The sequence below is a fragment of the Aptenodytes forsteri genome, unplaced genomic scaffold (genome assembly GCF_000699145.1).
Source record: "Aptenodytes forsteri isolate BGI_AS27 unplaced genomic scaffold, ASM69914v1 Scaffold73, whole genome shotgun sequence".
NCBI classification, from domain to species: domain Eukaryota; kingdom Metazoa; phylum Chordata; class Aves; order Sphenisciformes; family Spheniscidae; genus Aptenodytes; species Aptenodytes forsteri.
Window position 1 is genome coordinate 1,197,584 of NW_008796215.1, and position 15,345 is coordinate 1,212,928.

The 15,345-nt window shown below is 36.3% G+C and overlaps 1 protein-coding gene across 3 annotated transcripts in view; it reads left to right on the forward strand.

The window, feature by feature from the left end:
- CCDC91 (coiled-coil domain containing 91) overlaps positions 1–6,800 on the forward strand; it is a 173,765-nt gene extending 166,965 nt beyond the window's left edge. For all 3 annotated transcript variants that reach the window (XM_009288497.2, XM_009288496.1, XM_009288498.1), the window contains one exon: positions 5,604–6,800. In XM_009288497.2, the coding sequence (XP_009286772.1) occupies positions 5,604–5,756 (153 nt within the window). In that variant the 3' untranslated portion in view covers positions 5,757–6,800. The remainder of the gene's footprint in view (positions 1–5,603) is intronic.
- Positions 6,801–15,345: the final 8,545 nt, after the last annotated feature.

Here is a 15,345-nt window from a genome sequence, read left to right on the forward strand (position 1 = left end):
CCTAAATCCAAAACACAGCACTGTACCAGCTACTAGGAAGGAAATTAACTCTAACCCTGCCGAAACCAGGACAGCACCTCCAGCCTTCTCAGTCAGTAGAGCATGGGAAGCTGAGAAGTCCTTGGCTAGTGTAAGCATTACCTAGCAACAACTAAAACATGGGTGCGTTATCAACTTTGTTCTCATCCTAAATCCAAAACACTGTACCAGCTACTAGGAAGGAAATTAACTCTATCCCTGCCGAAACCAGGACACTAATCAATATTCAACTTCAAAGAATTACCTTGGCAATGAATCCTATTAAACAGCTAACAAGCAGCTACTTGTAAACGCTAAATAAATGGAAAGCCTTTATATCAGCCTCGCTAATCTAGACCTGCCAAACTCAATCTTCAGAACGCATTCTCTTACACATCAGTCTCTGTGTTTTCAATTCCCCAAAACATTCATTTTGCATTTGAAATTTCCTGTCTTTGCATGAACATGATTTTCTTTGAGTGACAAGGATACTTTTCAGGATTTGAAGTCTTCCCCCACCTACCACCCCCTTTATGGATGAATATAAATATATATATATATATCACTCCTGCTAGACTATTTTCTTGATGTACTTCTTTGCATGAGTTTCATAAGAAATCAGCAGGACTCAAAAGCTGATTTCTGATTTTACGATTTTTAAGGGAAACTGCTCTGCTTCACTAGAATCATAGAATCATTAAGGTTGGAAAAGACCTCTAAGATCATCATCCTTAAATTATAATGGTATGATTATTTTTTATTTATGTTACAGTGTACATATGTGTGATCAACTATGAAAAATACCAGTAATGAAAGTAAAATTAAAAACTTTTTACTCAACATCTTTGCTCTTTTTTAATCTCTGGTCATTGTATTTGTTGAATCTCATGATAAAAAGAAGATTGCAACTTTTACTTGTGTTAGTATTACAGAGCCAGAATAGTGAGCTGAACTGCATTTGAATACATTAATCATCAGATTATCATTTGAAGTACAGGTAAATTGTTGGATATGTATTTATAAAGGTAGCTACCATTTTCTACAGCTACAAATATATTTGGTATTGGAAAACAGTATTGTCTGAGAAATAGTTTTGAAAAATACACTTTCAAACATCTTAATGTTTATACAAAAGGGAAAATTGAAGACCCATATGTAATATCAATTTTGCTTTCTTTACTTTTCTGGGTGAACTTCAGGCCACAGTGAAATTAATAATGAAACATATCTTTACTATGGTGAGATCAGAATTTCATCCTTAAATCTTCAGTGCTAAACCTAAAATTATATTTTCCATAGGATATTTTATTAGTTACTAGTAATGGATAATATAATTCTGACATGTAGTAGTTATTTATAGAGTTCTGACTTGGGTTTCTCTTCTAGCAATTTGAAATGTTTAACGGGTTGGAGAATATTTAATAGAGGAAGCTAAGCACATATGCCATGAAAATATATCCATTAGCAGGTAGATATTACAAGGGGAAAATATGGAGGATGTGCATGCTCAGTTATTTGTGTAAGAAACTATTTTCTACTTTAGGCATCGGCCATATAGACTTTCATTCCATTTTACAGAAAATTGGAGCTGTATGATAAAAGCTAAGAATAATTATTAACTTTGGTTTGAGCTATGGGTTTATGAAGTGATACAGGGGAAGGTGGATTGACTTAAAGTAAAATAGAGCAGCCTGGGATGAAAGCAGTCATCTGGTGGCAGTATTCTGTAGAGTTATGTGTGAGACTTTCTTTTTATTTCCAAAGTCAAATTCTTACATCCAGTGATAGGAGTTCTGCTGAGGCCTGTGCCTCCCTTCAGGGCATGCCTTGCGTGGCTCAAAGGCACATCATTCTGGGTGGTCTAGGGATATGACTGAGGCGGGACCCCACAGGGAGTCTCGTCCAGTCATCTTTGGCCAGAAGGATGGTGGAATCACACTGAGACCTCAAAAGTGGACCGAAGGTTTAAACAGAAGGGAAAAAACAGCAGTGAATGTGTTAGAATGTCCTGCAAGAATCAGCTCATTTTTGGAAAATGAATGGCTCTCAATGATTGTGGGAATTTCAGGAGTGGTATAGACCCTATGGAGTTCAGGAACTGCTTTTCCAAGTCTCACATAGCCAGTTCCTCAGTAGGTTGAATACAAGTACATAGAGAGGCAACTCTAGTTCTTAAAAAAAAAAAAAAATCTGTACAGAGTTTAAAAGATACTGTTGAGTAACTTAAAATCATGAAGTTCAGGAACATTAAAACTTTGAGCTAATTTCAGTTGTGTCAATAGGACACAATGTACAGAACTGGGAACTTTGAACTGGATAGATTTCACATGGTGGAAGAGAAACATTGATTAGTAATAACAGTGATGGTGTGATGTAGAAAATTGCCTTCTCGTGTGATAGATCTGGATCAACATGGTGCATTTTTCAGTATCTATAGAATTAGAACAGTTGGGTTGGTTTGGTTGTGTGAATGCTCCATCCCTAATACATTATTCATACTGATTACATTTGCATATGAGTCACATTCAGTTTTAATTTGCCAGATATCCATTTATGGTTGTTTAAATAATGAGATCATTCCATGAAGTGAACAGGACCTAAAAATAGAGAGGGAGGACTGTTTAGAAAAACAAGATTTAAAATGCCTTACTTACATATTTTCACATCTCATTGTATATTATGCAAGCAGAAGCACAGCAATGTTGAGGCGCTGTTCAAAAAAATGTGCCCATTGCTAACACTTCATTAAACAAGATATTATATAACAAAGCTTCACTGGAGTTGGTTCTATTTCCCAGTCAATTTCTCCATTAATGGGAATGTTCTCCTTCTGAATACATTCAAATGTACCATTTTCAAAGCCAGCATCATTTTGCTGCTTTTCGGTTTGTGTTACGTGAAGATCCCAAGTCTTTTCAGAGTGTTTTGTCATTTACTGTAGCATGGAAGAGTTTTAAAATGTACTGCTCAAGGCAAAGCTTATACATAAACTGAGCAGACTAGGGGCAACTGAATTCTGAATTTTTATGTTATTGAATTTACATAAACTTTTAACAAGCAATAAATTTTTCTTATGCACAAAGGGAGACTACCAGCTAACCACTTGAGTTCAACAAAGATGCCTCAAATGTGTACCTAATTCATTTGAGACTTTTAAAATCTTTCTCAAGCCTGAAGAAATTCTGTTTTGTTCGTATTGCAGCCAATCACTACAGACATTAAACATTTACATTAGTACCTGGTGAAATAAATTTAACCGTATACAATTTGAGATTCCTGCCTTGGTAAGGAAAGTTAACAGCAGCATATCAGAACACATATCTGGCGAGCTACTTTGATCTCTTTAAAGCAGAATCTGCAAGGAAAGGCTGCAAGAAAAGAAAATGGAGAGTTTAGCCAAAGCTCTGGCTCAAAGCTCAATAAAGAACTATCTAGGAGTATAGATGATATAATATGCAATAAAAGGAAACCATTGAAAATCAGTTTCATGCTAAGCTCCTCCAACTGATATATCTACCAGAAGCAACAGAATTTGATGACATAATATGTTTAGAGAAAGAGGTTTCTCATGTTCTTTCTTAAGACGTAACAGATGATTTTATGTGAATTGCACTATATCTGCCCATTCCCCAGAGAAATATGGGTCACAAGCACAAAAACATCTGCAAGCTTCCCTGTGCAAAATGTTCTTTATATTTTGGACCAGAGAAGAAGAAGGAGGCAAGATACCTTTCAAATCAGAAGAAATGCACCATCACAACAGTGTGTTTACGTTGTTCATTTGTTCCAGACTGTCTTTTCTAGATACAGCTTCTTTAGAGCTTAGTTTGCTGTTTCCAAGTCTTCCATTTTTTTGTCAGTAGCAGCTGTTACTTAAATATATCAAGAGCAGACTTTTCTGAAATTTATTTGAACTAGATCTGCTTTAAAATCTGTTGTAAATCAGTGGGCTAGGTTCACATCAGGCTATGCATGGAGCACTAATGTCTGCTTTTGCTAAGAGATGCAAAAATTTGCACAACAGCTGGAAATTTGCAGGAGAAGTAGAAGTACAAGCAGACGTATTACTGAAGGAGAGTTTTATGATTGTGTGGCTTCTAGAAAATGTGTGTATTCTGCTTGTGACTAGATTTGACACATTCATCTCTGTTGAAACAAAATGCCAAAATATTCAAACTACCAGAGCCTGGTTTTGCATGTTAGAGGAACTGAAAGAGCAGCAAAGCACAGGGTCATAAAAATGTTTCCCTTTGTGTATTCACTCACAGCGCTGCAGCTATACCCTGAGTGCATTTTCAAAGTGAAGTGGGAAGGTATCACTAACTTTGCCTTGCTTTCTGTATTAATATTTTTTAAAAAGTATATCTGTTATAAAACAAAATGTCCATTCAAGTGGTTGTTAGAGCAGCTAACTGGACTGCTGAATGATGAGCATATATGTGCAGAGAGGTACCATAGGATCACATTTTTTGTTGAAAGCTATAATTAAAGCTGTGAGTGCTAGATACATGAGCCACGATATTTTTTTTTAAAAAATATGGCCATTTGCAAATGATTGCCACCAGTCTGCTAGACTAGTTGCTCTAGCCTTCTAGGGCCATGTGGCCTCACATTAGCATTTTGTTGGTGTTGCAGAGTTCGCGTCATTGTGCACAACCGTTTGACAGAAGTGTGGAGCTGGACTTCTTCCAAATTCCATTACTTCCTTTCTCTTGAGTGGCGTAAATTATGTCCTATTAGCCTTGTACCATTACCTTTCAGTCGCACCCTATGTCATTGTTATATATGTATTTAGTTGAATTTGTGGCTGATTAAAGGATAGTCAAGTTGAAAACATCTCTAAGTTGTGGTATTATTTGTTCGACATTTGAACTTTAAAATCCAAATGAAAGGAATTCTGCAGTGCATTTTATTTGTTAATGTTACGACGTTAAGAACATTCAAATACTTTTTGGTAAATGGTATTTTTATGTCATTTATATGACATAACCTACCAAGTCTTATTATTGTGTTCTTATCTTTTTTGGTGGGGAAGAAAGGGCCATTGACTTTACTGCAAGTACATATATAGTTTGCATTGTTTGACAGTAAGGGACTCCAATAAAACATTGGAATAAACAAAGTAGGCAGAAAATATTACCACTTTTCCTGGGAACTATTTAAACATGCTGCCGTTTAAATTAACAGTAGATTTTGAATTTTTGAATATGAAGTTGTATGTAGTGCTTATTTTAAAGCAGAAGCAGTATCTTACAAAAGCAACAGCAACAGTTTTAAAATGCTGTGGGGATTTATCTAGTGTGGCAGCTAGGCTGTTTAGCTTTTTCAAATTCTCATGTAGAATTTGACAGCTGTTGGGAAGTTACTTTTAGCCTTATGTACATTTTATTCTGAAGAAACTCAAATACTTCATTAAAAAGTTGTTACTAAAGTGCACGCATAGAAGATACTTAGGGTTTTTTGTTGTTGTCGCATTTGGTTGTTGAATTTTTGTTGTTGAATATGGTTGAATTTTTGCTGACAAACCCTGGCATTTATTTCCAGGTTTGCTTAAAGTTGATCTATCTTTTTTTTTATTTCAACAGCTTGATCAAGTTGTCCGTCAGAGAAATCTGTATAGTTTGGAACTTTTCCTCTCATGTGCACAGAAACAGTTAAGCGTTTTATTAAAGGAAGAGCCAACCACTACAGAGGAAAACAGAGAGACTGGCATTCTCAATACCGCTGATACAGTGTAATTTGTGAAGCTGCAAATCTCAATCCAGCAAATGACAAATATACTCTAATCATTTGGGATTGTATCATTGATTCAAGATTGATCTGAAACTATGCTTGATAGAAGTATTTGTGGATGATGTTCTTTTATTTATTTATTTATTTTACTACTATTATCAGATTGCAAATATGGGAGGGAAGAAAAACCCTGGAAAAAATTGCTTTTGTTTATGATTTTTCTTTCATTATATTTTCTAGTAGCCCATGATTGAAGTTCTAGATAACTGCAGCAATGAAGAAAATGTTTCCCTGTTATGTCTGTTTTAAATTTGGCATCGTGTGTTGATGTAATTTATCAGTATTTTTGGTATTTTAAAACATGGAGAAAAACATTTAATTGAATACAGATACAAATTCATCTCTATTTCCAAAGCATATGCCCAAGTGTGTTGCCTCAGGTGAGCCTGAGGAGCTTACTTTTTCTTACTACTTTTGATGTATAACAGAAGAATCAGTACTGAAACATAAGAGTGTTGACAGGCATTTCTTTACTCATTTATAAACAACTCCAGCTCTAGTAATAGAAAAGTTTAAAAACTAAACAGTGCATCTTTTTAGAGTAGTGCAAAACATTGCCATAACCGATGTATAGTATGTATTTTATTTCTGTTTTACAAAGCTATTTTGATTCCAAAAGTCATTTTCTCATGAAAGTACGATTAATGTGACTGACCTCAGTTTCAGGAAGAAGATGTATGTAATTATGTGGAGACTGATACTGCACTGCCTCAGTGGAATTTCTGACAGAATGAGGAGTGCAGCTTGCTGACCTCAGATGCCCTTTCTAAACCCGTTGAAGGAAGTAAAAAAACTCCCCGCTGACATTATTGGACTTTGGATCAAGTTGTAGGTCTTTCTAGTCTTGCTAACGGCAGCATGGAGGGGAATTTCTGTGCCTACACTCTATTGATTGTAGATTTGAGGCCTTAGTTATAAAAGAGTTCTGAATGAAATACGGGAAAATAAATGTTCATGCTTAGGAATGTAAATAAACTGAGAATGATATCTCTTATGGTGAGCTTGTGATTCAATGGGGGACTTATGGACATTGTTTAGTGTGGTTCTTGTTATTCAGTGGTGGTTTGGGGTTTTTTTGTTTGGCTGGTTTTTTGCATCAGCAGTCACTTTTCAAAAATTGCTTTTTTATAGCAATAAGGAAACACCAAATGGTTGCATATGTATTTGGCAGTATGAAATATGTATTGCAGAGAGTTTAGGTTTTTATTTAAATCTTTTTCTGTGCTTCATTTTTGTATTCAAAACCAAAGGTGTTGTCTTCTGTATGAAAAGGTTCACTGAAGAAGTAAATAATGCTGGTTTTACTAGATGATACCTCACACTACAAATGCATGAAAATCCAGTCTTCTTTTTGATATCTCTTGATTGACTGATCAGTTTCCATTTCTTCTGGCAGACAGAAAAATGCTTTAGTGTTAATGAGTCGCCTACTTATTTATTGTTCCTAAGCCAGTGAAATTCTTGTCTCTGTCAACTGCACCAAAGATGGCACAGATGTCCACGTGGGTTTTTTTGGAAAGTAGAAGCAGTGTAAAATGAAATTGATTGTCTAGTGCTGTCTCACAATCTATGTTTAATTGTGGAAATGTTGTATGAGCAGATTCCTAGATGAACTTCAACATTCTTGTTTTTACTTCTAGGCCTCTACATGGAATAGTATTCCTTTTTACTAAAGAATTCAAAGTGTTCCCCATCAAAGCCAGAGCCTTAGCAGTATATCAACATTCTCCCACTAAAGTTTTGTATTCTGACTTGCAACAATAGGTGAAAGCACTTGTTAGAGAAGCTTATGATTGGGGTCTGCAAGATTTCACTAGCAACTATGGTGTGTCTTTCCCATTAGAACATCATGTGTTGTTTAATCTCAGCTCTTGAATATTGTGATTGTCACAGAGACCTGCAGGTATTTTCTTCTTACCTTTGACAGTTTTAGTCCTTTAATCTTTCTCTCTACCCTGCAAGCAAAACTGCAGAATTAGACCACAGACATACAAGACCAGATTGGGAGCTTGGATTACATTCGGAACTCCAAGTTTCAGAGAAGAAATTTAGTTATCCGGCAGAAAAAGACCTGTCCAGTGTGCAAGCTTTGGAGTATGCAATAACCTCCATCTTCTCCACATTGCATCCAAAGTTTTAAAGCTTAATTTTATTTTTCATTATTTCTGCCTAACCATACAAGAATACAGTTTGTGGAAATTTAGGAGGAGGGAAGGCAGGGAGAATTTTGCAAAACCCAGTCTAGCTCCTAGAAGGTGACAACACAATTTTATTTTATTTTTTCATTCCTACATACAGACTGAAGAATGACATATAAGAGAAAATAACATGTTCAAGGCCTACAGGGTAGAACTTTGTCTGCCCCTGAGGCATGGCTGCTAGTGTACAATTTTGGCAAGACTGATACGTAATGGGAGGAACAAGAAGCCCTAGAACTAATCCTTAGAATCGAAATGCAAGAACTAAAATGGTCGAGCTGGTGAGTCTGCAGTCTAGACCATCACCAAAGCTCATGTAATATACATGTTATATATACATGATTTTATACTTTATATTGGAAATAAACCATAAACCTTGTCTTGTAAAGGTGTGTTTTGTGTGTATTGAAAGTTACCTAAAAGACAGGATAGCAGTAGATCCAATGTATATAATGGTGTCTTTCATTGGTGTCAGTCAGGCCTGTTCTATTTTAACACTTCAACCTGATGATCTAGAACAGAGAAGATCGGAACAGTGGGATTTGTAACTAATAGTTTACTAAGTTAATACTGAATATTGTGATATCATACAGTCCTACAGATTTGTGCTATATTTCTGTATGTTTCTGTTGGCTCCCTATCTGCTTCCATTACAGAATTCTAGATTAGCTCCGAGACTATGTCTGTACAAGTCATTAACAAAGAAGAAATCATTTGTCACACACTTTTTGTATGCTGTCTATAGTTAAGATATGGGAATATTTTAATTTTTGCCTTGCTCAAAGAATCTCATTGACAAATGACACTTGAATTCTTTGAAGCATTGAATTCCTTCACTCCATCATAAGAAGGCAGAACAAAAAAAAAGCAGTAGTCATTCCAGAGGCTGAGATTGCATTAGTGTTTTGAGATTTTTGTGCATCTTTATATTGGCGTCTGATCAAAAGTTGCCTCATGTCCTGCCAGCTCAGTAAATGGCAATGTTAATTCCTGACTGTCTGAAATTATCCTTGTAGACATGACCTTAAAGAGCCTAATTCCTGTTCACACTGAAACTCCATTATAGCACTCTAGACCCTCCTCTTCCACTGTGTATTTTTTATGCCCACGTATTTGAGCTTACAGGTTTTTCCCCACCCCTTGGATGGAGGGAATGTGTGATAAGATTTCATCTTGTTTCCTAGCAGGAAATAGCCTCTGATAAAAATTGTTCATCAAGGGGACAGATATAATTTATGCTCACTTTCAGATCATGTATAGTGTCAGTGCAGTTATCAAATGGACTTAGTGCAAATGTAAAATGAGCTAGATTGGGCATACCCAATCTAGTTTACAGCTAGTTAGCTTTCTTGATGCCAGATGGGTAGGTGTTAAAGCATAGAGCACAGCATGGTCTCACTGGCCATTTACATCTTCCTGCTTCCCCAGCTGCGTTGCAGCCTCCACTGAGCTACCTGAAATACATAGTTTGCTTCAACTAGTTTAGGTACTGTAAGCTCTGTTGCAGGAGTGACTAGCCTGTGGACAAGATTGTTTTAAAAATTTTACATGGCTATTCTGAATACTGTCTAGAAAGATTTTATACCATGTGACATTCCTTTTTCAGCAATGGATTGTAAATGTGCCAAAGAAACATTGGTCTGGAAAACATTTTTTACATGGGTATAATTTGGGCCTTCAATTCAATTCAGTGTGCTTGCAGGAACTGACCAAAAAAAAAGTGTTCTTTTCTCTGATCTGTCCAAGAATATTGTTCTTTTAAGGCTTCAAGAATCGATGGCTTACCTGCTAGTATAGCTTAAGCACAGATTTCTTTATTAATTTTTAAGCCCACATAAAACTAATAATACTGCGGCTGAATTAGGGTCATGTTTGAACAGTTGAACATGATGGGGAAGCCACCTGAGTTGCACTCTCTTTGGCTCAAGTTTCGTATTTGCCTTTGAAAATGTATGCTTCGTTAGCTAAAGGAAGGCACTGAGGTGTGTAGACTTCTCATTGTAGACATTACCTAAGCAGTTCACTTGCCATGGTGATGTAGTAGCTAAAAATGCCCTCATCAAGCTCCCTCATACGTGGAGCAAAGGGCCAGTCTTGCTTTATGCCATTTGCCACAGACACACGTTTGCCACATGCCACATGGTAGGTTGTGGTGTTTACATTTCTGTGGGAAGCATTGCTCGCATTACATTATAAAGACCTATAGTAATGTCCTGAAAGTGGTGGGAGTCAGCTGTAGGTGCTGGTGACAGCACAGTATTTAGCAACACAAGATATAGATGATTAATTTTTTTGATTGATCTTTTTTATTGTATAGTGTGTATTTTAAACTTCTTGTATCACCTTGCAGTGATACGACGTTCCTGTGATGATTATGATGATTATTGTTATTATTATCCTGTGATAATAACAATAATAATAACAATAATTTCCTGTGATAGATGTGGTATCAGTACTTTGTCCACATCTTACATGCTGTGTAATTATAACAATTTTAATATGCATCAAAGTTTCACATTTGTTTATATTGCCTGTAATTCCTCACATTTCAGACTTACAAAACCAGCATTTTTTAGATGCTTACCATTGTCCGGCATGGAAAATATGATACACAAAGAAAGTATTATTGAATAAACACTCAGACTATTCTACTTTTTTCAGATGGCGTTTTTAAACAGTTTGACAGTGAACACTAGTAAAAAAATGAGGTGTTTATTAATACACATGTCCTAAAAATACAATTATCAACAAAATGCTACAAATTTATCTTTTTTTTTTTTCAGATTTGGTAATAGATCTGTATCAATAGATATAGATCACCATCAGATGGCAAGCCATTGACATTCATTCTCTTCCTTCAAGTTAAAATATTATGTCTTCTCACAAAAGCCAAAGGGAATTGCACCTCTTTGAGTTTAAAAAGAAGCTTGCCTTAACTGATCCGCTATACAGTATAATGGTAGGAGGTCCTTTAGCCAAGGGAGAAACAGAATTGGTTTTGCTGAGTGACCTTTGAAGGATGTTTCAGTTCTTGTACTACTACCAAATTAGGGCATCAGTTAAGACTTCACATCAATCTCGCTACATAAGTTTTCTGAAAGATAGCTGGTTGTGATGGTACATGGCCAGTCTCTATTTTTGTGGCAATAATTTTAAAAATTCCGTTACTTAAACATCCCGCTCTTTTATTGTGACCATAGATTACATATTTAGAGAGTGATTGTGAAGTTCTGGCTCTCAGGAAGTCAGCAGGAATTCTGTTGTTGGTTATTTCCAGCTCAAAATTTCATCCTTCCTCACATTTTTTGCAATTGCAACTACAATGAATATAACGCACACTGCTTTGTCTTTGTACGGTTCTGGAAATGTACCGAGAAGTTATTTCAAGAGCAGATCTCATGATCAGTTCTTTGAAGAAAATGTCAGCATTTGTTATGTTCATGGTGGGGGATAAACTGTTGGCTGAGACCTTGGTGTGGGGATACATGTGTCTCATTATTACTATACTACTGCTAAGAAGAACGTATTTTCATATTCTTCTTGGAATAAGTTGCTTCTCCCTTGGTACATCAGCACTAATAGCGACTCTGTAGTATGCCCTACTGAAATGCCTAGAAAAAACACATTCAGTTATGTCAACAAAATCACTATCACAGTTATAAATCAGTCCATTTTAGTATTAGGCTTGACAGTAGTGTAAACATGAAGGTAAATGTAAGGTGCAAATATAACAAATATAACTATTTGTTATATATCCCTTTGACTACTAGTTTTACTTGACAAAGAAAATAGGGTCATTATGAAACGCTCTCTCCCCTGCAAATTCAACTGACTGATGAAGTTTACAGCTGGATAGTAGTTTGATAAAAAGCTGGATGACTTTTAGTAAGTTTGTCAGGGTCAAAGAATTGTACAAATGAGAGCATCTTGCTTTTTTTATGGACTATTGTTAGAATGAGTCAAAATCTACCCTGGAGTGTCAGCGGCCAAGGATTTCAGCGGTTGCCTGAATTCAACAGAACTGCCTTTGGTTTGTTTGAAACAATAATGGTGACATTGGAAAGCATGATTACTTCAGAAAACTGTCCATATACCATTTTCCAACTCTTGTGTCTTTAAGGCTTTTTTGCCTATTTTTCACATGTTCCTTGCCCTAGGGCAGAAGGAACAGTGTTTTCTTAAATGTTTATGAGTGTGATGGTGGAACAAAAGGAGGAGTTGTAAGCTAGGTGGAATTTACTTTCTCCATACTCTTTTGGTAGTGAGGGCAAGTATATTTGAAAGAACAGTTCTCTAGATGTAGAAAAACCAAAATAATAGTATTGTGGTTTATGACTTGAGAGGGACTTGGTGAGGAAGAAGAGACAAAGAGGTATTCTTTTATAACGTGAACTTTGTGGTGTATTAAGAGAAAGAAAAGATGTGATTTCACAGAATAGAGAGGGATGACAGGTTCAAATGAGAAGTGCAGACCGGAGGTTCTGAATCCTTTAGAAAGTACTCATCTGAACCTACAAACTTCTCAGATGTAAACAGCAAAATGAGTCAAGATTAAAGAAAGGTGAAGATTCACATATTTCCTGTGCAGTTTAAAGAGTAATTGCTTTCAGGACTCAGAACTTCTCAAGCTTAACAGTGGTTTCTGTCAGGATCTACACAATTTAACCAGAAGGTCTCATGTCTCAGAAAATAGTACTACATGAGAATCTGTACTTCGGAAGGACATCCAAAACCTCAAAATAAAATAAAATAAAATAAAAGTTTATGCTTTGAAAAGCTTAAAGGGATTGCAAGGCTGACATGTTGAGACTCAAATACCTTAGTCTGACAAATGTCAATAGAGATTCCTGGGCATCCTGGACAGAATGTTTTGGGAGCTTCTCTGGAGGAACGGTGCTCGCTGGGGGTACTACTGTATCAGGATGATGAACATATTCTTGCTTGATTGTTACACTAACATTAAAAACAAAGTTATATACACAATGAGGAAGTCTTTAAATGTCTGCCAAACAAAATGGAAAGGGGTCCAGATATTGTGTTCAAAGATAATATATCATCTATTCATCTTCTTGGGAATAAGAAATGTGTTTAGGTCACGGACGAAATAATTTTTCATTTGCAGAGATTGGAATAAAAATTCCTATAAGCTCAAGACAGCAGTGGAGAAGGTCTACAAAAGACTGATAGTTACACAGTTCACGTATGACAAGACTACTCAGAAGAATACAAATAACTACAAGCAGGATCAGCATCAAATTGCACTCAATTTGATTATATCAATATGTAATATAAATATCATAGTCATAATGTGTATGCATAGCTTTCGAGACAATTTTTCTTCAATAAGTTCTTAAAAGAACAAGTGAGTTGAAGGACAGGATGATGAGGTCATCCTCCACTGTATTTAAGAAGGATCCAAATGGATGGTTGATCGGTTTATTGTATGTTGGGGCCAAATGTTAATACCTATTCTGATGCATAAGCATCCAGACGTGCATGCTGGTTTTCACAGAGTAGTCATATGGCACAATTGTTTGTACCAATTAGATGTTTTAATCATATTTTTCCCGTTGGTTAAGCTTCAATAAATCAAGCCGGTAAGTGTATTAAAGTCTTTTATGTGCCTTGTATACTGTTGGTGTCATGAATAATTTAATTATGTCTGCCTCCAGGACAAAGCTCAGAAATGTCAATTCACAACTTTAAAAAAGATTTTCTACATTATAGTGAGAGTTGATTCACACTTTCTAGACGTACGTGTTGTTGAGCTCGGTGAAATGGGTACTGTTTTCCTTTAAAGAAGACAAAACTGGGGTGCCAAATTTGCTTGGTTTTATTAATTAAGAAAGCCTGTTGGTCAGTAATGTTTTTATAGTGCTCTGAAAAATACTATTATTATGAAAGAGTCCAGAAATCAGCCAGAACAGATGTATTCTTTGCTGACTTGCAAGTCAAAATTTGTTAGTCAGTTTTACTCCTACTGTTAATCAACGAGGCCAGGATTTTGCTCATTGTTTCTAGCTAATGCTTTGCATTCTTGATGATGGATCTTTGAGGGAAAATCAGCTATACCAGCCTCAAAAAGAACTCTCTGACAAGGAAAGAGAGAAACACTAAAAAGCATTCCAGCCTGGAGTCCAGCTGGGAACATGGTGCTTCCATCTCCAAAGACATCATCCTGCCAATTTCTCCCACCAAATCTGTCAGCCTACTGAAAATTTGCAGGGAGAACTCCCCCATTTACATAGATTATAATATGTTCTGAGTCTTGGAGGGAAATGTTTTGTCACGCTTTCACAGTGACAAAACATCTTGTGCTCAGCAGTGGTTCCTGACATGCTGTGCTACTGTATTGGCCTTTTAATGTTGAATTTTACATAGCTGCCTGTTGTGTATTGTATTAAAGACACTTCAGATACTATACTGAAAGGAAACTGACTGTATGAAAAGATCTTGAATTTTATTTTCTGTTTCATTAGTGGAAACTGCTGATATGTTTTTGCATAGAGGAGGAGATTGCTAGTACAGCAAGACTTTCAGCATTCTTTTAATGAAAGGTATTGTATGTATCTTACTGCATGTCTTCAAGCAAGAGTCCAGTGCCCTTAGCACTTAAATTGGCTGATGAGACGAACTTACTCAGAAGACTGGTTTTCATCCTCCTCCTCCTCAATTTAGGGATTTGTTTCATTTCAAAGGCAAGTTTGATTGCCTCTAAAGCATGTGAAACGAGTACTTGTTAAAAAGAACAAATAACCCAACCACTTCCAGGTTCACACAGAGGAGATAGTGAAGTAGTCTCATTCCTTTCCTTATGGAAGTCCTGAGGATCAGTTTTAGCCTGACTCATAAGAGTAAGCAGAACAAGGGCCTTCACGCACCTTTGCATAGGCAGATATAATGCAATCCCTATATAACCCAGTTCTCCTCCCTTCATGCTTTCCCATGCCGTATTGTCCCAGACTCCTACAAACAGGGAGCAGCATGCTAACAAGGTACTCGTGTATACCTGCAAATGAGCTAAATATCAGTTGTTGTCATCACTACCAAGCTTTGGTCACTTTTTTTCTAGCATGTATCAGCATATCTTGGAGAAATGGCATCACTTATCATTCACCTTTGGTTCAGCTTTGGTAGAGAGGTGATGCATGCAGTTCTTCTGACATGTTTGAGGAATTGACTACTTTCAACCCTTGTGTTTGCCTCTCATTAAATGGCCAGTAAACTAGTGCCCCAATATGTACGTGCTTGACAATGCTATAAAATCCTAAACAGTCAAACATTATCATCAAATATTCCAAGATCTTCAGATATTTTTGAAAGTCATAGAGTATTT